This window comes from Phlebotomus papatasi, chromosome 2 (genome assembly GCF_024763615.1).
Source record: "Phlebotomus papatasi isolate M1 chromosome 2, Ppap_2.1, whole genome shotgun sequence".
NCBI lineage: Eukaryota > Metazoa > Arthropoda > Insecta > Diptera > Psychodidae > Phlebotomus > Phlebotomus papatasi.
This window is the reverse complement of record NC_077223.1, coordinates 19,308,661-19,333,906: the sequence shown is the minus strand read 5'-3', so window position 1 is coordinate 19,333,906 and position 25,246 is coordinate 19,308,661. Positions and strand designations below refer to the sequence as shown.

The 25,246-nt window shown below is 38.3% G+C and overlaps 2 protein-coding genes across 8 annotated transcripts; one reads left to right on the top strand and one right to left on the bottom strand.

Annotated features, from left to right (window-relative positions):
* The first annotated feature begins 46 nt into the window (after positions 1 to 46).
* On the top strand, positions 47 to 6,668 carry LOC129802969 (15-hydroxyprostaglandin dehydrogenase [NAD(+)]-like). Its single transcript, XM_055849236.1, has 4 exons — positions 47 to 329; positions 405 to 954; positions 1,024 to 1,175; positions 6,007 to 6,668. The coding sequence occupies exons 2-4, from the start codon at positions 457 to 459 to the stop codon at positions 6,125 to 6,127; spliced, it is 771 nt and encodes a 256-aa protein (XP_055705211.1). The 5' UTR covers positions 47 to 329; positions 405 to 456; the 3' UTR covers positions 6,128 to 6,668.
* Positions 6,446 to 24,371, bottom strand: LOC129802968 (nucleoprotein TPR). Of its 7 annotated transcripts, none has more exons than XM_055849230.1 (7): positions 24,112 to 24,371; positions 23,431 to 23,798; positions 14,167 to 18,916; positions 11,247 to 12,974; positions 11,039 to 11,163; positions 6,966 to 7,122; positions 6,446 to 6,911 (listed from the first exon to the last, which is right to left on the bottom strand). In XM_055849230.1, the coding sequence occupies exons 1-7, from the start codon at positions 24,260 to 24,262 to the stop codon at positions 6,751 to 6,753; spliced, it is 7,440 nt and encodes a 2,479-aa protein (XP_055705205.1). In that variant the 5' UTR covers positions 24,263 to 24,371; the 3' UTR covers positions 6,446 to 6,750. The 7 variants fall into 7 exon arrangements, with proteins under 7 accessions (XP_055705205.1, XP_055705207.1, XP_055705203.1 ...); XM_055849232.1 differs by having other exon boundaries at positions 6,446 to 6,896; XM_055849228.1 differs by having other exon boundaries at positions 11,039 to 11,196; positions 11,274 to 12,974.
* Positions 24,372 to 25,246: the final 875 nt, after the last annotated feature.

Genomic DNA, 25,246 nt, shown 5'->3' with positions numbered 1-25,246 from the left:
TTAAATAAATCTCCGAACAATGATTTCAATTAAACCCCCAGAAAATTCAATGGTGCCAAGAACGAGGCCAAAAGTCGTCCCTGAACTTCATGTCAATCCCATGAGCGATATACAAGGATGAAGGACGACATTAAACCCATCCCTTGCGCGCGCATCCGCTCCGCCATAATATTTACAGGTTTTAGGAAAAGGGTGTGTGGTGTATGTGTCTCTGTGTTTTTTTCCCAAATGTTCACCTCCTCAAATAAACCCTAAATTGGACCATCGAGAGGAACCCCCGACAAAAACTCCCAACTGCATCAACAGTTGAAACTTGGCAAGAAGTTTCTGTGAGTCGAGCATTTTGCATGAGAAATTCTTTCACATTAAAAAATCAATGACCCCTCAATCAATTTCATCTGAAGGCATTGCTGCAATTTTTCTTTTGGACTAAGGACAAAGAAGAAAAGTTGAGGGATGGATCTGACGGACAAGGTGGCCCTAGTTACGGGAGCTGCAACCGGCCTAGGACGGACATTTTGTGAGGAAATCCTCAGGCATGGGGGTAAGGTATCTATTTGTGATCTGGATTCCGATGCTGGTGAGCACACAGCCGACGAATTGGGTCAGACATTTGGCAAGGAGAGGGTCCTCTTCTGCCACTGTGACGTCACAGACTACTCACAGTACGAGGAAGCCTTCCAGACCACAATGACCGAATTCGACAATATTCACATTGTCATCAACAATGCTGAGATTTGGAATGACAAATTCTGGGAACTGGAAGTGGATGTTAATCTCAATGGTACAATCCGAGGAACTCTGCTGGCACAGAGATTCATGGGCCGAAACAATGGCGGAAGTGGCGGAGTTGTCATTAATATTGGCTCTGTAACGAGTGTTCGACCTCAAATATCTACTCCGATTTACTCAGCCACCAAGCACGCCATACTGGCCCTATCCAGATCTTGCGGAGTAAGGGACATAAACGGCCGGATAAACTAACATGTTCTCAATCATTCTTTCTCTCTGTTTTCGCAACAGGATGCTTACCACTACAATTTGACTGGGGTGCGAGTGATTGCAGTATGTCCGGCTCTCCTGGAGAACGCCATGACATCCCACAGCAAGCGTTTCAAGTCACCCAATCATGAGAAGGCCTGGCAATTGGACGTCAAAGGACTCATGCCTCAGAAGTAAGTACATTGAACCTTTGGACGAATATTACGGAAGGGATACTTGAATAATTTAATCTGAAGCTAATTTTCATATAAAATGTTTTTATATGAAATTTCTGAATGGTTTTCCTGAGCTGAGTAACTGCGGTAACTGCTAATAAATCTAGGAAATTTATAAAAAAAATCTCTTTTTACCCTTTCCGTGATAGCTTTTCCTAATTAAAACCAGACTTCCTGCCAATTCATTCCCGAATGATATTTTGTTTCCTGCCTCTAGAGCGACTTTTTCGAGGTTTAAAATTTAGGTATGTCTTATACGGGTTTCAAACCTAAGGCTTATCCGTATGGTTTAACTGTTATAATTTCTTATCAGTGAAGATGTTTTGGAAAATTTAACTTTGAATTAAATTGTAAAGGAGGTAAATGACAAATGACCTAACAGATTCTGAAAAAGCAATAAAATTGGCTGCCATTTAGGATTCTGAAACCTTCGGGAACTGGGCTAAACCTTTAGTCTGAAGACCGCTTTACCCTATAAATAGGTAGGAGAAAACTTTGAGGTTTAGGATAACGGGAGTTTTATGGTACTTTTTAGAAAATATAAGGCATAGCATTAGAAACAGAAGAAAAAAATCGAGTGGTTGAACGAGTTGAACTTTCCTTCAGCCAAAGTTCCAAACCGGTTAGACCAAAAGGACTTAACTCTTTCGTCTCCTTTGGAACTCTGGGTACCCATGAAAAAAAGAATTTTTTTTGACTATTTAGAATCGATAAAAATCCGATTCTTCTGGATAATTACAAACTATAAGGATGTCCAAATCTAGGATATTTTTTGCAGGATCCCAATTAATTCCTGAGCTAAGATATTCTTGGTCAAAAATCGTGAATTTTCGATTTTCTGCTTCCTTGGAGATATTGTGACTTTTTTGATATTTCTAGACCCGAATAAGGAAAAACCTCTCGGGGCCATAAGTATGATAACTAACAATTACAGATTACATAAATTCGAAAAACAATTTTTTCTTAAATTTTCAAAAAACTTGTTCAAACTTTATGGGAACTCTCATCCGCAAAAATCTAGAGGTCAAATGTAAGGTTATCCCGCCAATGCCAGCCATTTGCTTTTTGACACCAATCTTGTAAGAAAATTCCAAGCGGAAACGATATTTTTGCCAATATGACCGATAATTTTGACAATTGGCAGCGCGGGAGATTGCTTACAGGGAAGTTTTTCCAGATTTTGGTGAATTCTGATTGTCCAGGAAGTGTTTTTTTGGCTCTTGAGGAAGCTTAATCTGTCTGCAATAACATCCTGTTGTGAGAAATGTGTGTTAAAGTGTTATTCTGTGAAATATTTTGAGGAATCTGTTGGCAAGCAGGTGCTGGGTGTCCTTTTTAGCACTTCCTGGACATCCCACAAGATACTGGTCAATAATTCTTCTTGTTTTAGTTATCAACATTGTAAAGGAGTCTTTTGACACGCAAAAATTATTCACAAAATTGATATTACTGGCTTTTGGAAAATTGAAGTTTGTCTCCTTTTCGTTCTTTTGGGGACGAGAGTACCCATGAGTTTTCCAATTTCCCAGAGGCGGAGAAAATTCTTTCTCTACAAATGTATCATATTTGACCACTAAGACTTACAATAAAGTGAGTTTTACTGAAATTCGTTCGCTGGATATGTTGTGGTCCGGAAAGAGTTAAGGGCCTTGACAAACCTGAGGATTAGCCGAGAGACGGCTTAGTGTAATAATTTTCGAAATAATGGTTAAACCACATTTCAATCATTTTTCACTAAGCCGTCTCTCGGCTTAAGTCCTAAGTATGTCAAGGACCTAACTTAATACTCTTGCTAAACTTAAAATAAGTTTGTAAAAGTTTCAAAAACCGTAACCGGTTTTATTAACCTATTTAAATGGGTTACTTTGACCGGTTTTAAGGGTTTTAATAACTTCAATAATTGCGTAAGATAAACGGATCTTCGTTGTGAGCTCCCGAAACCACATTAGGGGAAATGCTTCTAATTTTGTCCAGTTTCTTATTTTGGACATTTTGAGGATAACATTGGACACTAAAAATAAATTGATTAAAATGATGGATTTTTATTCCAATATTTGATGAATAATGAATTCTATCTAAATATTTGTTCTTTTTGGAATATTTTAACACTAAATACGTTAAAATTTGAATATGATTTGAGTTGAAATTGCTTTGTTGAAAATTCAGTGTGAGCAATTGCTTACGAGAAATATGACAGAACTTCGTGGCTTACTTCAGTCTTATTTAGTTTTGGTGAAGTACTAACAAAGTTTGTTCGCTGTTTTTGAGTGATATTATTGAATATTCATTGAATATTGTCTTGATTCACGTTAGTGGTGATTTGTACATTTGACCTGAAGTGAGATTTGTCTTGTGAATTATATTTTTCGTGTGAAAAATGGGAAATTTTTTAAGACATTCACCAGTGAGGTGATGATTCTTATTTTGGACAGGTGTTTTTCTCACGAAATTTCGTGAAGTTTTAGCTTTTGTGATGACTAGGTAGGACAAATGCCTGGAGAAATAAAGGAGCATCATCTCTACGAAAGAGATGCAGTGAGAAATGCCTTGAAAGGCTCCCGGAAAGGGCAGGGAATGAGCGAATCCGCACGTACTTGGAGTACCGAAGTCAACTCACTTTAATGAATGATATGGAAAGTCTCTGGGCTTCTTGTGACATTCCACGTTTCCCTTACATGAACAGGAAGAGGACTTGGTAAGATTGGTTCATAAAATGAAGAACAATGGGCATCCTGTTGAGGCGGATTATCTGTCCAAATTTACAGACAAGTTGTAAAAATTAATAACCAAGTTGTCCAAAATAAGAGTCAAATTCACCTCTACATATCAATTCATTTTTAAACGTATTAAAACTAATTTTAGTAAAAATGAGATGATAAATAGCTTGCCAAGTTTCTAAACAATCCTTCTGAAAAGAGAGTAACAAAAAAAGTCAATTAGTATTGAAAATATGGCACTTCAAACTTAGGATATCGATGCTTATATGCAGACTGTCCAAAATTATAAGCACTTCCCCTATAGTGCTATTTCAATGAAAAGTGAAAAGAGGAAATCTTTTTTCTGACCGCGGTGTCACATATAAGATTAATATCAATATTAAGAAAAGCCGGAGAGAGAGGTATATAGTATGCAAAATTTCAAATAGAATATCACGTGTGTTAGAAAGAGTACACTCTAGTGGAGTAATACGATGAGTAAGATATTACTGTTCGTTTTAATTGCTTCCTGAATCGTATTACAAAGCAATTCGAGCAATTTTCCATGTGTGCCAACTGTGATTCGGTCAGTTTTCGAGCGACACACAAGAGAGAGGCAAGATAAAACACTTGCTATCCTTTATTGGCATTCTCGCAATTCAGAAAGTATTAATCTTAATATTAATCTTATATGTGACATGGTCATGAATATCTTTTACCACTTTACTGTTCTCAAGTGGTTCTGCGTTACCGATTTCTCCTTCTGCTACTTACTTTTCTCGTCGGGTTCTAAACCACCAAACATTCATGATAGGAACTAACACAACGAAAAGTCGATTATGTAGAACCATTTAAAAACATTGAAGTGCTAAAAAATGTTTGTTTTTCATTTGAATAGCATCAGTATAGAGCTATTCCAATGAAAAATGAAATGGGAAGACCTTTACAATGAGAACTTTTTCAGCACTTTACTGTTCTCAAACACTTCTGCATTATCGACTTTCTTTATGTAGGTCTCTGTCCCGACTATTTACCTCAGTCCTCGCTGTGTTCTCAAACCGTCAAACAGTCTTGACAGTAACCAATACAAAAAAAGTCGATAATGTAGAAGCCCTTGAGAACAGTAAAGTTCTAAAAAACATGTTTATTTTTCATTGAAATAGCATCACTACTCCACATACAATGGAGTCCCGGGATTATGCACCTGACGGGATTGTAGACATACAATTATGCATATTTGCTTACCCATTGGGAGCTAATTTGTAAAATAATGTTTGAAATGCATCCGAATGTCTGCAAATATTTTTACGCGGTAGAATTGAAAGGCACTTCTTATGAACCGTTAGCTGTTTCAGTATTTTATTCAAGAGAAATCTTCTGTGTGTATGGACCCTATGTAGAGACGTATTTGTTGAATATGATTTACTATCCTTTCTTTACATTCTTGCATTTGTTGCTTCTAACTGTGAAACTACATTTAAGGATTAATTATGCCTCAACAGAGCAGGAAATATTTTACTGCACTCATTTTGTCAAATGTGTTAGCACTGTCCTGTGAGGCTGGAAACTCTCAAAGACTCTGATCGATCAATTTGAATTACAGAAGACTCTCTCAAATTCGGGCATTTGGGACCAAAATTTCACCCGACTCCTTAATAATGCAAAATCCCATCACAACTGAGACAAAACATGGCAAATTTGAGCATATTTGCTGCATTTGATAATCATAATCACACTTGAAAAATGTCAACAAACTTTTTTCAAATTTAACTGCTGCCCGAATTAAAAAGTAGCCCGATCTTAAAAGAGCCGAATTAGCGAGAGTCTACTGTATTAAAGCAGTAACTTCCGTAATCCCCTTTAAATGATTTTTTTTAAATCAAATCTATCTCGGCCGAAGTATACGCTTAAGTTGTAATTTTTGTGAGTTTTGGCTTTTGAATAGGAATATTTATTCAAGTCTTCCGTTTTTGGAATCCACTTTAAGCTTTTAGAAATTTTCTAGTATTTAAGAGGTTCAAAATACAAGAACGCCTAGAAAATATCGCTTGCAAGTATTGTTCTTAATTTTAAATTGATTTTTTACCCAACAGACTGGAGCATGTGGCCAAGTGCGTCATCCCAGTAATCAAGGACGCTGCAAGTGGGAGTATTTGGTTGATAGCCAATGGAAAATCTGCCAAAGAGATTCCCTACTCAGCTGTTCAGCTCTAAACAAAATGTTTTTACAATACACAAAAAATACCGAGCTATCATTTTTAAAAAATACATAAGCATCAAATTTAGTATGTGAATTCTAGAATAAGACACCATAATTGGTATATTAAGTAGTAGAAGTATCGTGAACCAAACATCAAAAAATGAATCTCAGAGATATCATATTTTTAACAGTTTTTTGCTTAGCGGAATTTTCGATTAAAAAAAAATGTGAGCCAAGGATCGCAGTCCCCAAATAAATACCAAACAAACATTTTGAAAGTTATTAGTAATTAAGTAAAAAATAAAAATAAATGTGCAATAAAAAACCTAAAATATGCTGAAATTTATGTAATTTATTTAAACTTCATTATTTTATTGAAATTCATATCTTTTTCTTTCTGCAATTTCTCATTATTATATGCTAAATTCTTCACCACTACTCCAAAAATGTAAAATTAAATTTTCTTTTCTCTATGTTGATGAATGAATATATAATTATAGAAAAAGAGAAGAATGATAGCGAATAAAATATGACATCATTTCTACCTTTTAAAAATTATATATATATATATCTTGGGGGTGTGTGCTAGTATTTTTTTCTTGTTGCAAATACCATCATAAAATCTATGTGGAAAATTTTAGTACCTCATATACCCTCCACTATTTGGTCGACGCATTCGTCTACCACGTTGACCACGTGGCGGTGACTGTTGGAACGTATTTCTATTGACCGAATTGGGCTCCTGCATCATGGGCTGTGCCCTGACGCCAATCGAATCTCGACCTGCCAAGTAAAATACTACGGCAATGTGGGACAACTGATAATCGGGACTAAAGAACTGAGAGAACTTACCTCGTCCACCACCTTGATTCCACACAATTGGCGTCCTTCCGCGCGAAATGCGCCCCGTGGCCCTTCTTGCCACCTGCTGAACACCATGATGCATTCCTGCACTTCGGGAACGTGTTGTAATACTCGTGGAGGCTTCTGCTTCGCGCCCCTCCTCAATCTACAAGAACCATTTGCAACCACAAATTGGAAGGACACTTCAGTCAAAACCGTTAACTTTTGATAAATTTCTTTCAGTTTATGGACTAGCAAAATGTTTCCCGAAAAGGCCCTGACCCCGACAATGTTATTACCGAACACACTGCTTCAGAGTCCCGACTTCAACATACTCAACTTTCATGAAAACCAAAAATAAAAATTTTCACATGGAAATATTCGACATCGAAATTTCGAAAATCAATTTTATGACTAGCAATCAAATCGGTAATTGCAGAATCACCGATCGGACTTATTACCAATCCGGTAATCAGGTAAGGATATAGAAAATTTCATAAAATTCTATAATTATAATTCTGAATTTTAATTCCGAAAACGTAAATTTTCGACTTCGAAATTCCAAAATCATTTTATTTTGAAACGAAAATTGCGTTGAAAAACAAATTCGAAAATTTTCTCTATGATCACATATTACAGAAAGTTCTATCAGACCGAAATTGTTTCTTTCAATGACGGTGTTGTAGTTTAGAAAAGCAAATTTTCTATTCTTACATGTTTTTCAACCCTTTTCATCTACTAATTTTATAATTATTTTTCAAATATGAATAAAAATTCGAGGTTAACTGTATTTTTTATATAATTGAAACTTCGAATTTAAAATTTCGAAATTAAATTTTCTAATTAGAAGTTTAAGTGACTTTCAACAAATTCAAAGTACTAGAAATTCATTTCTTGTGTATAGTATCTAATTCTCAGAACAAAACACTTGATCGTGAGTATTTTTTTTTTCAAATAAGAAATCATTCGAATAAAAGTTCAAAGATTTAATTGAGTATACTCAGCTATTCGATATCCGAATGATTGGGAATTTGTCAAGCTTTTGACAACTGTCATCTGGATTTCGGAGACTCGAATATTCAAAAACGTTCAGGGCATGAAATTGACAGATAAAAATTATGTGAAAAGATATTTTTTGAATGTCTTCAGTGTTTAACAGCTGTCATCCAGATCAATACAAAATTCCTGACTTCCAATGGGCATACCAGGGGCCCATCAAGCCTAATAAAAAGTGAAGATATTTTTCACTTTTCCTTGTAAAAATTTTTCAGATATTGCACTGCGACTTAAACAAATTTCCTCGTAGTTCTTGTATTATTTCGGCGAGCATTATGAAATATGTATTTTTAGATAGCTTTTAATGCACAATTTCGAAATATATCAGACTGATAGGTCAATTCTCTTTAGAAAAAAACTTGCCAATAGTTTTCAGTGCCTCTATGCAAAAACGTATGGAAAAATCAAATGTCCAGAGGCCCCTGGGGCATACAGTAGAATAGACTCTGGCTTATCGATGGTCTCTTCGTCCGGGTGACATAAAATAGTCCGTGTGACAATCGCATTTAAAAAAAAAGTTGTTGACATATTGGTAATATTTTGGAGGTTTTGTTACCTCCAATTTGTACCAAATGTCGTTTCTGATCGAAGAATTCAAACTGAATTTCGAATTTTCGAACAAAACTTTCGCACAAACCTGGGAATACCTATGAAATACCACGCTATTCAGTGATTCAGTAGTTTCAAGAGGAATTAGAAGGGCACCGTTCAGTAATCCTTTCGAAGACACAAAACCAAGCCAAAGCTATTCGAAAATCTACCGGAAGCTTAAAGGGCAAGTTCTCGTACTTGCCGCTTTAGCGCTGACTGTTCTTCTATTTCGAATTTTCGGTATTCTTGACACTTCAATCGTCAACAATAACAGTGCGTAAACGTTTGCTGCGAAAGTGGATTTTTGTGTAGTTTTGTGGAGTTTCAGGATGGCAGAACTTTTGACGGTGAGCTCAGAACAACGCTAGGATGCAAAACAACGAGATATGATGGAACAAAAGGCATCCACTGTACGCCAAGACAAACGCACACGAAAAAGTAATTCCGAAACAGCGAAGACAATAAAAATTACCTCTTTCAAAGAACAAGTGTAAAAACAAAAAGTGTTGATTCTGGGTCGAAACACCGAGAGAAATCCGAAAAAGTTAAAATAACACTGCGGAAATGTTTATTTTACCTTGCAATATTGATCCGAAATCGGTGTAAATATTATGCTTTTTAAGTGTATTAGGGGTTAAAGTTACATTTTTTCATGTTAATTTTACACTTAAAAGGTGTAAAATTAACATTAAAAAATTTTGATATATTTTTACACCTATAAAGTGTTAAAGTTATGCGGAAAAAAAGTTAATCGCACCCTCGTTTTTTTCTCAGTGAAGGAATCTTACTTCTGAGAGAGAAAATGGTACGAATAGCACCGATTTCTACAACCTTATCTTTTCATATCTAAAAGAATCTATTATACCAAAGTGCGATTTAAAAAAAATTATATAAAAGATGTCGAGAAAAATAAACAAGCTGGCTATTCTTTTTCTTACTTACTTTTGTGCAACTCGTCGGTTTAAAAATTTTCAAACTTCCAAAGATTTTTTAAGGTAAGTTCAGCCAGATATACCTTCGAATCGGTACAGAAAAATACCTCAACCGGAGAGAGCTCTCAAATCAGAAACGTTATTACTGAATGTGAGCATTAACAACCTCGTTACTGTTTTTTCCTCGTAATAAAGCAAAAACTGGCATAATGTTGACACTTAAGTTTCTCGAACTCCGAGATGCTTCGAAATTCGAAGAGGAAGAACTTCATCGACCATGCGGGCGAATCGAGAAATAAAATTGTATTTTATTTGGCTTTCCAAACCAATTTTCTAATGTCTTTTCTCTTACATTCCGGCTGTGAATGCTAAGATCATGTGTAATCATAATCTTTCGAAATTACAAAGCTACATAAAACTTCAGTCGAAAATCAACCGAAAGTCAAAGTGAAATTCACGAATAAGTCTTGGAAGTGCCGATAACTCTTTGAATATGCTGTTGTCGATGATTGCCTTTTAATGGAAAAAGATTTTGTCAGTGCAAAATTCTATGTTAACTATCCTTTTTCGAACTTCAAAATAACGCATGAGAGATCCTTATTTCTTTCGTTAAGTAATAAACTTTCGGATTTGGAGCTGTCTCCGGTTGAGGATTTTTCTGTACCAATTCGAAGGTATATCAGAGAGAAGAGAGAGAACTTACCTCAAAACCCGTTGGAAGTTCGAACATATAAACTGACTAGTTACACAAAATTGAGCAAGTTCATGAAAAGGACATTAATTCTAATGGAACTTCAATTCAAACTTAAAGCCGTCCTGAAACTCCACAAAAGAAATCAAATTTTACTTGTTGCTGCAAGCGTTTACACACTGTCGTTGACGTTGTTGACGATTGAAGATTCAAGAATATCGAAAATTCGAAATAGCAGAACAATCAGCGCTAAAGCGTCGAGTACGCGAACTTGCACTTTAGGCTCCCAATAGATTTTCGAATAAGTTTGGCTTAGCTACTGAAGATTATTATTGAACGGAACCATTAAGTGCAATCACAATCTTTCGAAATTACAAAGCTACACGAAACTAGGGCCGAAAATCAACCGAAACTGTTGTCGATGGTTGCCTTTTAATGGAAAAAGATTTCGCCAATTGCAAAATTCAATGTTAACTCTCATTTTTCGAACTTCAAAACAAAGCATTAGAGATCCTTCCCGATCGCACTACTCCATATTCAAATCAAGCAAAACAAAGTCTGAAGTATTAAATTTTCCTCATTTACTGTTTCTTCTCTTGATTTCTATAATAATAATATTTACGGAACTCGTTCAAATATTCGAGGATCATTCAACGAGTAGCTGCAGAAACGGGTTTCAGTGGGAAATTGTTTTTTTTCTTATCTCTAGAATTTGTTTTTTAAGAGATAATTCGGATTAATTTTCGAACCTAAATTTGATATAAATCGATAGTTATTGATGAGTCAAATGAAACAGTTTGCAACAAACTCACCTCCATTCCTTCAGCACCAGGCGCCTTTTCTCCCTCCGAGCTCACTCCATCTGTCCCTTCGGGCTCTTCTCCACTCGGTAAATTGGAATCCTCCTTGTCAGACTTGGTTCTTTCGGATGTTGATGCTGTATGATCCAGATTTTCAGATTCATTTTCATCTACCCAGGACAACATAGTATGTCAAATAAAAAAAAGAATTCTTACTTACTTTCATTGTCATCATCACTATACTCACTTCCATCATCATCATCATCTTCGTCATCATCCTCATCATCGTCATTCTCATCATCATCCACGTGTTCTTCAATTGTTATTTGGGGCTGACTTTGACTTGTACCGGCTTCTGCATCGGGTTGCCTAAGATCAACTGCTTCCTGCTGTTCCTCTTCCTGTTGCTGCTCTTGTTGCTGCTCCGCCTGCGATTGCTGACCACTCTGCGACTGTTGTGCTGACTGTTGCTGAGCTGTGCTGGATGATCCCTCACCAGCAGCCGAGTCCACGTCATGAGGCGAGATGAGTTTTGGCGTATTCGGAACACTTCGTCCAGTTGTAGTTGCGCTTGATTCATCCAGTTGCGACAGATCAATTTGTGTGTCATCCATTCCTTCGAGATTTCCTCCCGGCACCAGGGCTGACTGCCCTGGTCGTGAGGCTTCGGTGAAGGTGAATCTGGCAGCATGAGGGACTTGAGGATGTGGTGAACTGATCACTTCACTGAAACCATCAGCTCTCCTTGGGGCAAAAAGTGTCGGAGTGCTGGGAACAATTCTTTCATCTCCCGTTTCTGGCTCATAACCCGAACTACTCTGTTGTATGAGCACCAGATGCGTAGCCGATTGCTGCTGACGCGAATGTGGTGTTATCTGACGCCAGGAAGTATTTGGAGTCGCGACGGATGTTGAAGAACCGGGCTCACTTCCACTGCTGATCGTCTGGATTTGCTGTACTCCTTCCGTCTGACTCTGACCCGATGACGCTTCAATGGGTTGCTCAGGAGACACTTCCGGTAGACTACTCTGACCCACCTGTGACGTACTACTCCCTGCATCTGGAGCTATTTGTCCATTGCTTGAACTACTCCCCGACTGATTCGGAATCTCATTGCTGTCATCCACTTCAACTTCATTGTTATCCGATGGAACATTGTCTTCATCAATATCAGGACCATCTCCCTCATCGTAATTCACAATCTCCTGTTCCTGCTCATAAGCTTCCATCTCATCAGCTTCATCGTCAAACGGACCATCATCTGGTGTTCCTTCATCAGCCATTCCATCATCTTCTTCCTCCTCCGAATCCACCACAATGATGTCATCCTCTTGATCACGCTGAGAAGAAGTCGGCACCTGATACTCAACATCAAGCCCAGACTCACTAACTCCCTGGAATGTCTCACCCGCCTGAACTCGTGTCCTCTTCATCTGCGGCTGCGATTTCTCTCCTACCTCTTCAGCATTCCCTGTTGAACTGTCTCCCTCAACATCCCTCGGACGCTTATGTGATCCCGCTTGAGTCGTCGTCACCGTACTACTAGAAGACGCCTGATGGTGACTACTAATAATCACGGCCTGATTCCCCAATGCCGATGAAGATGACGAAGTACCAGAAGTGCTAGGTGTTTGACTCTGTTCAATTGCCTGAGGCGCAATGACATTCTGAGAACTTCCTCCCTCAACCCTTGGTGATACCAGAGCTACAGCTTGTTGCTGCTGTCCTCCAGATACCACCAACTGAGACGTGGAAGTTGAACTAAAGGAGGACTCTCCATTATTTCCCGTAGGAACACTCTCAGCCTCCTGAGAGCTCTCGGCGGGCGTTGAAGCAGTTCCCATTGGAGGAACTGCAGCTACAACAACAGTTGCTGAACTTGTTGCAGGCATGTAGTCTGTATGGGAACTTGTTGGAGATGACGACATGGCTTCACCCGAGTTATTGCCTTGAAAACGCCATACAAAAACCCGTTAACATGGTCTATTATTCACTCTTTACGCACGAGTTATCCACATTAGAACTAATTGCAAGGGTCAACGCAACCTAAGGGGAAAACCTCGCCTCGGGAGAACCCCCTAGTAAAGTCTTGTGTTGAAGTAAAATTCGCATTGTAATAGACCGTGAAGAGGATCTTATCTAGGATCGAAGCATTAGCAAAGTAGTGAAGATTCATCCATTTCTTTTCAAACGCTTATCGCTATCGAGGTCGCGAGTCCAGTCCAGAACTTCCAGGTTGGCAGACCACGCATTCAGCCACTTCAAGTTGTTCGTAGTCGATCTCAAGGCACTCCAAGGCTAGATCCTAAATTTGATTCAGCCACCTTGTCCTAGGTTAGTGAATACTAAACTGTGGATCACTTCATAATCCATGTCTCTTGGTTAAGGGGGCCTGTAATCTTCTGACCTGTGACAGGCTTGCACCCTGTTTCACAGTATTCTGCTTGCAAAAACACAACAAAGAACCTCAGATGACGGATGGATTACAACGGAAGAGACCTACGCGATACAATGGACAAACTGTTGCTTCAACCTTTGGTCTCGTAACCGGGGTGCACTAAAGCGACGAACGAGACCATAGAGTTACATCAAGAAAAACAGTATGCCTACATGGAATATCTGCAAGCTATTGTGATATGCGTCGACATCGGGGCAGACCTAGGACCTACGACAAGGTAGCTGAAACAAATTCAGGATGTAGCTTTGGAGTGTCTTGGGATCAACTGCGAAAACATCTTCACGAAGTGGCGGAAAATCTACAGGCGTAGACAACTAACCTGAGTGTCCTAGGCCCAAACTTTGCAAACTCTTTCTGATTTTTTTCCACGAAACTGTACGAAAATCTACGATTCTGTAATAGAACTTCAATCATTTGTGTGTCAGCCAAACATAATGCAATAAATTTTGGAAAGGGTGATTCTATGGTTTACTGTGTCATAGACTGCTGTAAGGTTAACGAAGATCAAGGCTAAAACAGATAACATGGATAACCAATGCAGAATTGCTATGTTGACCGTCAGAACAAGAAAATCAATTATCCTAGACTTAAACTGTTGGGTATTAGGGAATTTTTCTTCATCACGTTCACTGGAAAAGATATCTCTTGACTGTTAAAAAGAACTGTGAAAAAAAACACTCACCTGTTGTGTGAACTTGTTGCTGAGGCGGAACGAGAGCTGTCACACTTGAGCTGGAACCCTGGACAGTAGCCACATTGGTGGGAAGTACGGCTGCTGTCCTATTCTGCACTGACATGGGTCTAATGCTGGCCAGAGGAGTCTCTCCACCTCTCCATGGAGTCACTGTAGCCGACTGATGGCTAGGTCCAGCCATTGGCTTAACATTGGCAGTTCTTGGACATTCACTTATATTCTTTTCGGTGGTGCTTGAGCTTGTAGATGGTTTGGCACCCTGAGGCATCTGCAACTGACGATGGAGTTGATTTACTCGCACCACCAATGCTTCATTGTCACGCTGTAGACGCAAAATTGTCTCCTGATTCTCCTTTGCATCGCCCAAATCCTTTTCAAGACGTGCAAGTCGACTTTCATATTGACTCTTGAGTTCTGCAATTACAAGATCATGTGACTGTTCGACAGTCTGCAATTGACTCTTGGCTGTTGCCAATTCCCTGTTCATCACTCCCTTGGTTTCCTGCAATGTCATAATCCTAGCCTTGGCTTCCTTCAGTTGCTGCATACTACGATCATCTTTCTCGCGGAATTGCTTAAGTGTTTCATTTTCCTTCTTCAGTGTATCAACTTCTTCCTGTGCCGCAAATAGCTGTGAATTGAGTTCTGTAATCTTATCCTGGAGAGCTCGATCAGGTTCCTGTTTTGATGTACCTGCTTCTGTGCTGAGATTCTGCTGATTCTCCTCTGAAGCTTCTCCTTCTTTCCCTTCTTCCTTGTTCTTCAGTTCAAAATAGAGATCCTTGTAGCGTTTGGCTATCTTACGAATCTGTATTTCTTTATTCTTGACTTCTGTCATCTGGGTATCTCTAGCTGTCACCTCATCACTCAGTTTCTTGATTTCATCTTCCTTGGTGAGAATTGAATTCTTCACCTCCATCAATTCGTGCATCAACTTGGTGTTGGTCGCTTGGAGATTGCTCAGTGTTTCATTTTGTTTTTTGGCTTCTTCCGTCAAAGTTGACACTTGTTTTGACAGATTTGTCACTTCTGTGTCAACACGAGATTTGTCATTTTTGATATTTGTCAACTCCTCAGTGGTCTTCTTGAGAATTTCTCGTTCATTCGTCAACATCTTAGCTAGACTCTCCCTCTCATTCTGCAGATTCTTGTAAATGTCCGGATTGGTTTTATTGCTGCGTTCAATCAATTGATTGGCACGTTGACGCCATCTTGTGACCTCTACACGAAGTGTTGTATTCTCAGCCTCCTTTTCATCAATCTTCGCCTGTATCTCCCGATTTTTCTCCTGCAATGGGAACAACTCCAATTCAACTGTGGTAATGTGAGTTGTGAGATCTTTAATTTTGCTCTGCAACAGATCACGCTCCTCCCTCAGGCTCCTGTTGCTATCTGTGATGGCATTGAGTGTCTCCACCTTTCTTAGAATATCTTCATGTTTCGTCGCACTGACAATTCCAACTTCTGACTTGGTACGCTCATTCACCAAAGCGGTATTTGTATCATCAAGTTTCTTCTGTACAATCTTCGTTTCGGCCTGCAGACGCGTATTTTCTGCTCGGAGAACTTCAACTTCAGCATACGCAATGTCTTTCTCCTTGCGCAAATACTTAATAATTTGCAACAACTGCCCAGAATTGGGTTTAGCCTCATCATCATTGAGGGATCGGTTAATCAAGGATGAATCTGCAACTGAATCATCCTTGTCTGATGCATCAGTTGCACCAACTCCTACAAATGTCATCTTTGTGCTCAGTTCTTGAACTTGATCGTGAAGAGCTGCATTCTGGGCATCGAGGTCCTTCAGACGCTCCTCGAGAGACACTCTATCAGCTTTTAGATGCTTCTCAGTCTCTGCCCAACCTCGTTTCGTGCATTCCAACTCCTCAATGGCTCTGTCGCGTTGAATCTTGAACTCAACCATTGTTTCCTTCAGCTTATTGAGTTCATCCTTGAGGGAACTCAGTGCTTGCAGATCAGTTGAATGCAATACCATCTCATTGGCATATTTAGCCTCAACACTCTGCAGAGAATTCCTTAGGCTACTCAACTCATCTCTAGCATCCCTCAGTTCTCGATTAACTTCACTGAGTTTCTGCAGGACGTCCCTCAGTTCTGTTTGTGTCTTTCGCAACTGTGTTGACTCATCTTGATCCACATTGAGTTGCGCTCCTGTGATCTGTAGTGAGATCTCTGTTTCGAGCTCTTCAACACGTGTCTTTAAGGATGATTCACTCTCTCTCAGCTTAGAAATTTCTGCTGCTGTGGTCGTTTTGAGTTGCTCATATTCAACACTCATATCCTTGAGTTCCTTCTCTGCACTCTCCGACAGTTTGCAGTACTGCTGAACGTGTTCCTTCGTCGTCATCAATTCCTTCTGCAGGCTCTCAATCTCCAGGCGATATTCACTATTTTGGAACTCCATTTCCTTGACACGTTTCTGTGCTTGAGCAATTGGATTGTCACTTTTATTTGGCGTAAGACTCTCTTGGAGTTTGTGACTGAGATCTTCAATCTGTTTCGTCTTTGCCATGACATCTTCACGACTCTGACGTAGTTCATCCCGGATTTTGTCAACCTGAGACAACTCATCATTCATTCGCTTCTTTGCTGTCTCAGTTTGTCGTTCGAGATCTTGAACTAGTTCACGGAAACGATCTTGCTCCTCCTGAAGACGCCTCCTCAGTGCCGAGCATTCACGTGTTGCTTCATCGAGACGCGTTTCCAGACGAAGTTTTCCCTCAGTCTCTGATCTCTCGAAACTCGCTTTGATCATCTCGAGATTGTTCATCAGGAGATTGTGACTGTGACGTTCCCGATGCAAAGCTTCCCGTTCGAGTTGCAATCTAGATTCTGAATCTTTCAGGATCCTCAGTTCCTGCTTGAGATTATCCGCCATCACTTCAGCCCTTGAACATTTCGTCTGGGAATTGATGACCTCATCTTTGAGAATCATAATTGTCTGTTCGTGCTTCACGATGGAATTCTCGTAATTCTTGTTACGATCTTCAAGTGTTTCAATCTGTTTCTTGTACATGGCTTGATTTTTCTGTTGCAGCTTAATTTGCTCACTGTTAAATTCGACAGTTGACATTAGTTTGCAATTGGATGATGTTAGAGAGAGTATTTCATTGCGCATTGTTTCAAATTGCTCATTGAGCATCTTCTCATTCGTCGTACGTTCCTTGCGATAGTTCTCGTACTCTTCCTTTAGTGTCTTCAATTGTTCAGCAGATTCCTTGAGTTTCCCTTCAAGTTCAGTGATCTTTTTGTCCTTCACGAGGGAATTCTCATTGGACGTTACACTGCTATTGGAAGCCAGAGGAGTTTCTTCTTCCATTCCTTCCATTTGATCTTGTCCACTTAGTGATCCATCGAGATTGAAGGCCTTCCCGCTGTTCTTGAGAACATCGTGATAGAGTTTCTTGAAACGATCTCTCTGTTGCATACAAATCGTCATCATCTGTGTCTGATACTCCTGAGCAGATTGCAATTCATTGAGTCTCTTGGAGTAGTTGGCAATCTTTGCCTCATACGACGCCTTGTCCATACTGTTTTCAGCCTCTTCCATCTCCTCGAGCTTCGTACTCAAATCCCTCACTACATTGAGGAGCTTCTGGTTGTTTTCCTGTAATTCCTGAATATCTCCAAATGTCACCAATTTCTTCGAAATCACCTCATTGGCTGACATATCCGAAGTAATACTCTGATCTGGTTCCGACGTAAATCCACCGCGCATCTGTTCAATCTCCTTCACCAGGAAGCACACCTGCCTTCCAAGGTCAGCCTGACTCTGTTTCAATTTCTTGTTCTCCCTCTCCATGTAACTCAATTTTGCAATTGTTCCATTGTATTCATCCGCAGATTCAACTCTCTGCTTCATCAATTCATCCAGTTGTTGCGTCAACTCCGCGTTGGCCTCTTCTATCTTCTGATACTCCAAATTCTGCTTCCTTATTAATGGTGCCTTCTCCTCCAACTCCTGAAGAATTGTCCTGATCTGCAAATTCAGCCTGTTGTTCTCCTTCTTCGTCACCTGCAACTCCTCTGTTGTCTTCACGTACAACGAATAAATCTCCGTTAGTGTCATTCCCGATTTGATCAATTTACTCGAAGCCGCCGCCGATGGTGCCAATTGCTGCATTGCATGTTCAATATTTTGCTCCTGAACTTCCTTCAACAGCTCATTGGCATGCTCAATTTCCTGCCTGAGCTGCTGAATGGTCGAATCCTTCTCCTCCAACTCTTCAGCATGCTTCAACTCAATACCCTTTAGCTTAGTCTCCAACTCTCCGCTCTTCTCACTTGCCTCATTCAGCAGTTTCTTCAATTCTGTTATGCAATTACTCAAATCCTTAATCTGATCCTGATTCTCATTGATCGAAGCCTTAAGGACATCAACGAGGTTCATTTTAGTTGACAATTCCTTCTGATACGACATAATCATCTTATCACTCTCCTCATGATTCTGCTTCAGTTTCGTATTCAATTCCTCCAATTTTGTCATCAACGATGCATTTGCCTCTTCGAGATGTGCCACGGTATTCTGCGAAATCTTCAATTCTTCAGTCTTCTCTGTCAACTTTGTTTCCAACTTGATATTGTTCACGGTATTGTCACGGCGAATGGTCTGCATTTCGGCAATATTCCTATTCAAATCCTCCCTCAGGGTCACAATCTGATTATTCAGCATTTCCTTCTCCTGATCCATACGCTTCTCCTTGAAGTTCAAGCTTGCCTAATTTGGACAAATATCACGGAATATTTCACGAAAGATTCCTAAAGCAATTCACTTTTGGAATGCAAATTGAAAGTGTCTATCCAAAAAAAAAAAAAACATCCCTTATTTTGACTTTAAAAAAAAGTTCGTATTTTTTGGTATAACCTCACTTTGCATCAATAATTATATAAAATTTGTGAATTAATAAATTAAAAGACTGCAGACATCCTTGCTTTCAAAATAACATTGGTTGCATGAAGTTAACCTACATTTCTTATTTATCATCCTGTTACAAAGATTTCAGCGTTTTTCTCATTTCGAGACCAGAATCAATGCATTTTTAACAACTCGTCGCTTGAATCAGCAATTGTCCTAACTTAAGACATATACACATTAGGAACGATTTTCGTCAAAAATCGCTTTTTCGAAAGAAATTGTCTATTTACTGTAGAAATAAACTTTAAAATTCCATCAATAAAAGAATTCTGAATAGCAATTGTTAAATTTAAACAAATTGCGCAAAGAAAATTGAGCAAATTTGTCGCACATTTAGCCAAGAATAAGGGCTATATCATTGAATAAATTTTGGTAAAGGTAACAATTTTTGGGAGAAAGGTAGAATAATTTTATGAACTTCTCTTTTCTCAATAATGCTATGTAAGATGTATAGCTGTCAAAGAACGATTTGTAAAGGACTCAAGAAAGATTTTCCCCGAACTAACCATTTTCATAGTCCACGAGGGGAAGCAAAATACATGGCAACGGACCCCGCGGCACCAAGATACCACCAGAATCTCACATTCGATTATTGGAACTTTGAAGTTGTCAAAAACTTCAAATACCTCGGATCCACTGTGAGTTCTGAGAACAGTGTGAAAATGGAACTCAATGAGCGGATTGCAGCTGGGAATAGGTGCTCCCATGCTCTGTCAGCAATATTCCGTTCTCGAAACGACGAATGCTGAGATGGATTTATGGCCCACTGAGGGAAACAGTTAAAGGAGAGCACCGTGTACGGACGAACCATGAGCTGGAACTCCTTTATGAGGAGCTAGACATTATTGCTTTTTGTTTAAGGGACTTATAATCGAAAAATTTTACTAATATATCATTTTCTTTTAAAAGAATATTGTCTTTTATTCCTTTTTCAAAATTTAATGGATCACTTGCCCAAGTTGTCCAATCTTAAGTGATAATTTTCCAAAAAAATCTTCATTGATAAGAAAATAGAGAAGTTACGCCATATGGCTAAGCCTTAGGTCTAAAGCCCATATAACTCCGGTTCTAACCAACATTTTGACTTAAGTCTGAAGGTTCGTTTCGATGAGCACTTTCAGATAATAGTTCAAAACTTCACTACTTGTGGCGCTGCGATAACGCAAAAATTCAAACTTAGTTTTCTTAAAAACGTCATTGTGACAGTTGATCAAATTTTAGAGTATTTGTAGTCTAGGCTAGGAAGTTTCCAAAAAGTTGGATGGGTTCTCTGTGGTTACAATAAGGAGGAACAAAGTCAATAAAATTCAAAACGCCATATTTCCGGTTCGTTTTGGCCGAATTTGATGAATGTCGGCGCAATTTAAAGCTCTCACAAAGCGCGGGGGGAAGTGGTCTGCCTTTGAATATTGTAATTTTTTCATTTTTCTTTAAAGCATAAATTTTTTCCTATTAACTATTAAATAGCTTTTCATAATCCTCACAAGTCATCAAAAAATGCAAACCCTAGCTCTTATTTTCTAGGTGCTAGGGCAAAAAAACGAAACTGAGCTCTAAACTCTAATTTTGATGTTCCATAATTCAAGTGTTTTTTCATAATCAAAATAATTTTTCGAACAAATCTTCTATTGTGAGTCATAAAAGGTTATTCTTGGATGGTATTTCTCCAAATACATTTTGATTCAGATGAGACAAATTTTGTGGGTGATAAAAGTTTGCAAATATTGCTCTGTGGCAGCCTTTGAATCTTAATGTTATGTGCCTTTGAATCCTCTCTTTCCATACATTGAAACATCTGACAGCTTCCTGTTCGGGAGCAGAATAGAACTCCTACTTTGGCCTGAAGAATGTCATACAAATACTTATAACATGCTATTCTTGCTCCGACCGGGATGTTTCAAACTGACAATTGTCAACTCAAGCTGATAATTGTCAACTGCAATGGCTTTTTTCTTGCAAATTTTCACGTGAAAAACAGTGCTTTGTGTAAAAAATGTTGTTGTATAATGACTTTTGACTACAGTGATGGTTTTAGTAAGTGTATTAGAGTTCATACTAATCAATTGTGGACCGTTTAATGTTACAGCCCTAATATTCTCAGTGAAAAATTAAGATTCAAAGGCTGCCTCAACCACATTCAAAGGCAGACCATGCAGGCTGCCTTTGAATATATCGACATCACATTTTGAAGTTCCTCACCAGGAAAAACTAAGGACTTGCGAGTCCTGAATGGGGTAAGCATAGAAGCTCAATGAACGAGAGAATTTTTTGTTGTAGTGCAAAGTAAAACTCATGTTGTAGTTTACTCTGAAAAAAATCTCAAATTTTGAACATCATTTTTCGTTCAAAGGCAGACCAGTTTCCCCTACAACTTTCTAGAACATTTGAATTTCGTAGAATTAAGAGGCGCCATCTACAATAAATTGTTCTAAGTTTATCTCTTCATTTAAAATGCTTGTATTATGGTTATATTTTTTCTCGAGTGATTTTAATAAACAAAATTACGCTCAATCCAAAGATGTATGTATCTCAAAATAAAAAAAAAAATTAAGTTACGACAAATGCTGATTTAAATGACGAAATGTAGTGAAAAATCTGCTTCTCTGGAGGAGAAAATTATATACAAGAACCAGATTTTTTTTATATTTCCTAGTATAACAGAAAAAAATGTTTTCTTGGATATCCTTGGTTCCCAATGGGACGAAAGATTTATTTAAAATTGATTTAAAGTTTCTTCTGGTAAAAATTTATTCTTATAATTCAGAGGGAGATCTTGTGCAAGATATTTAAAAGACATTTATATATCAACTTCCTATATTTTGCTTACTGGTGCTTGTTTTTCTGATGCCCATTTTATTCTATTCTTCCTGTGATTTCTAGATATTTTTGTAAACCTCTGCATTCCTTTTGATTTTTTTTATGTCAGATAAGGAGAATTGTCCATCAATTGTGTAAATAAACAATCTATTTTTTTTACGCCATCAAAAATCAACCAAATGTGTCGAATAGAAGCTAAGACAATTTGTTATAAAAATATACATTAGGGGGAACTGGGGCAGTAGTAAACTGGGGTAGTTGTAACCACTGTGATTTTTTTCATTAATTTTAAGACTCCAGAGGATAAAACCCATAAGCATTCATGGATACCATGGGGATGTATGTCCACAGAAGAATTGGTCAATAAAATCCTAATACTTTAAAAATAAAAATCATTTTTCCAGAAAATGTTGATATTTCAATTATTTTGGTCATTTGGATTTCCACCTGGAAATTAAAAACTGTGTAAAATAATCGAAATGTAGCAATACCAGTTCTTTCCTACATCTTTTAGGATTATATTTATGGATTTACTAGACAAATTGAGATTCTCATTATTTCAAAAGAATTAATAATTGGTCAGAAAACAGCATTTGGGGTAGATGTAATCAGGCAATTTCAATTTCACAAAATGAGTAGGTAAAAGAGCGGGAAATTGACCTTCATGCGAAATATCTATAATTCATAGATTACGAAAAAAATTGGTGGCGCTGTGTTCAATAAAAAGTCACATGATGTCAAAATATGGAGAAAATCCATTGAAAAATGTCTTTGATATGCATGCTTTTAGTTTTTTTGCTATTTTAATTATTCTTTGTAAAAAATGTCGTGATTTTTTGAAAAATATACAGTCTTTATATATCTCTTAAGTAATTAAAATAATCGAGAGTGGTGCAAAGTTAATTTCAAGGGTGGGAAAAAAGGTGTTTACATCCTCCCCAGAAAGTGGTTACTTCTACCCCAGGTATTTTGTGAAAAGAGAAAAATGCACAGTGACACAAATTTTATTTTTATGGAAAACTCAATTGTTTTCCAGCATTCGCATTACCCTCGACGAATTGCCTATACCCAAGGGTAAAACATGAGCTAAGAAATATTTTCCAAAAAATCACGATGTCCTTGGAAAATCACCTAAAATTCGCATCTATCGAAAATGGTTACATGTGCCCCAGTCTCCCCTACCCTTCGAATATCTTGATTTAACTACCAAATCTTGGTATTTAATCGATTTTTTCTGCTTTAAAAATCTTCAGTACATTGAAACTTGGTCAAATCACCGCAAATAGCGCTGCAATCTTTGTAAAATTCACATGCAGCATATGCTTCATGTCCCCAAAAAAATCAAGAAAATCCCCAAAAACAATGTAAAATTAAATATTCTTTGTGATTCTTTTACTTTCTCTTTTTATCTAATCGGAAAAATTTCTGAATTCAATTTTTTGATTAATAGATTCCCGGGATTATTAGAGAAATCTTTGAATAAAAAGCTTGAGACTCACCTCCTTGCTCTCGATGTCATCCATCTTGGCCAGAACTTCGCATTTGGCAGCAATTGCCGCCTGGAGTTGATTCTCGAGGGCAGAGATATCAGACTTCTGGCGTTCAACTTCCCCATTTCGGCGCTCCACCATCTTCAGAAGGGAATCCCGCTCGTCCACAGCGGCATTCTTCTCCCTCCTGCAGTCATATACTTCCGTCTCATACTTGGCCACGGTGTCCTGCAGCTTCAGCACTTCATTGCGTGTGGTATCGAGCTGCTGTCTCAATTCCTTGATCAGTTCCTCGTAGGACTGAAGTTTGGCCTCGCTGTCTTGCAATTTCGCTTGGAAATCGCCATTTTTCGTCTCCAAATCTTGGCGGATGTTTTCTGTTCAGGGCAAAATCAAACAAAATAACCCAATTGCAACCAGAACTAGCAAAGATATAGTGATTTACTGCACTGTTTAATCTGTTCAGGGAGTTCAAGGAGTTGAAAGACGGGTCTTTATGGAGGAATGCCACCGAAGCCTCCGATTTTGAGGTTATGTTGAGACTCCATGAAAAGTCACCCCGAAAAAAGCCCAAAAGTTCACCTTGCGTGGCAGTAAAACTTCCACAAATCCCACAACTGCACATCCCAGAACCTGCCCAGAGTACTTTTGGGCCGGAAAATCCGGCAAGAGAAGCAGAAAAAGACTCACCAATATTCAATTGAAGGGCTTTAGCCGTATAAAATTCACTGAGACGCTGCTCATAGAACTCCTCCAACTTCTTGCGCGTCTCCAGGGGAATTTGGTCAATCTCCTCCTGCTGCAACACCTTGTGCAGCACTTTATCGCACTCTTCCTCCATTTTTCACACTTTTCCACTCACTTTAACCATTAATATTTGCAATAAATTCTTCCTTTTTCTGCAGCACACACAAAAATTTTCGTCTTCTCCGCTATGGCGGCTCCAGGGATGTGAAGTTGGCGAGAGTGAGTACTAAAACTCAGCGACTTTGGTTTTTAGTACATAATTTTAAAATTAAACATTTTAACGAACGAGAATATAAATCTTTTTTAAAACTGAAATAAATTATTCTTATAATTGATAAAAAACATGAAAATATATTTTAATTAAAGAAATTTTTGCAACTCTGAGAAAAATAGACGGTGAAAAAAATTTATCAAACACCCCGATAGAGCATTTCCATTAAAAATCCTGTAGAATTACCATGGAAAAATCGCTGATTCCTCAGAGATTTCCTAAAATGTTCCTTTTAAGATCTGTGTTCGCATCGTGGCAAAGGCTTCGGGTTCGGTCTACAAATTTTAGATCAAAAAATTCATGAAATCAAACTTCTCATCCTTTTTTTTCTCAAATGTTTCAGGTAAATTAGTCAGTCAATTCGAACGTGTTTTGCAAAGTTGTTAAGGCGACGAGTTATTTCTGTGAAAAAGTCTCTTAATCTCTGAAAACTTGTCTTCGAACACGAAAGATGAAAGGTACTTGAGCAAGGCGACGCTGATCAGCAAGCTTACATCTTTATGGAAGAGGAAACTTCCTAAACCTATCCCGGTGGCGACAACCAACAGTTTCGGCCCCTTTTACAGTAGACTCTCTCTCTCAATTGGGCATTTGGGGAAAAATGTCATCCGGTTTATCGATAGTTTTGGGCGTCAAAGCCTTTGTAAATTCCACAAAAAGCGTTTAATTATAAAGAATCACGATAAAATAGGAAGAACTACAGCGAATTTGAGCAAATTAGCTTCATAATTAAACGTGAAAATTATCAAAAAAATTTTTCGCCCGATTGAAAGAGAGGCGATTGAGCGAGAGTCTACTGATTACGCT

Coding starts and splice junctions, on each gene's coding strand:
- LOC129802969 (XM_055849236.1), top strand. CDS start 457: ATGGATCTGACGGACAAGGTGGCCCTAGTTACGGGAGCTGCAACCGGC. Junction 955..1,023: donor CCCTATCCAGATCTTGCGGA/GTAAGGGACATA, acceptor TTTTCGCAACAG/GATGCTTACCACTACAATTT. Junction 1,176..6,006: donor AAAGGACTCATGCCTCAGAA/GTAAGTACATTG, acceptor TTTACCCAACAG/ACTGGAGCATGTGGCCAAGT.
- LOC129802968 (XM_055849228.1), bottom strand. CDS start 24,262: ATGGAGGAAGAGTGCGATAAAGTGCTGCACAAGGTGTTGCAGCAGGAG. Junction 11,197..11,273: donor AGATGATGATGATGATGGAA/GTGAGTATAGTG, acceptor TGTCCTGGGTAG/ATGAAAATGAATCTGAAAAT. Junction 6,912..6,965: donor GAATCAAGGTGGTGGACGAG/GTAAGTTCTCTC, acceptor ACATTGCCGTAG/TATTTTACTTGGCAGGTCGA.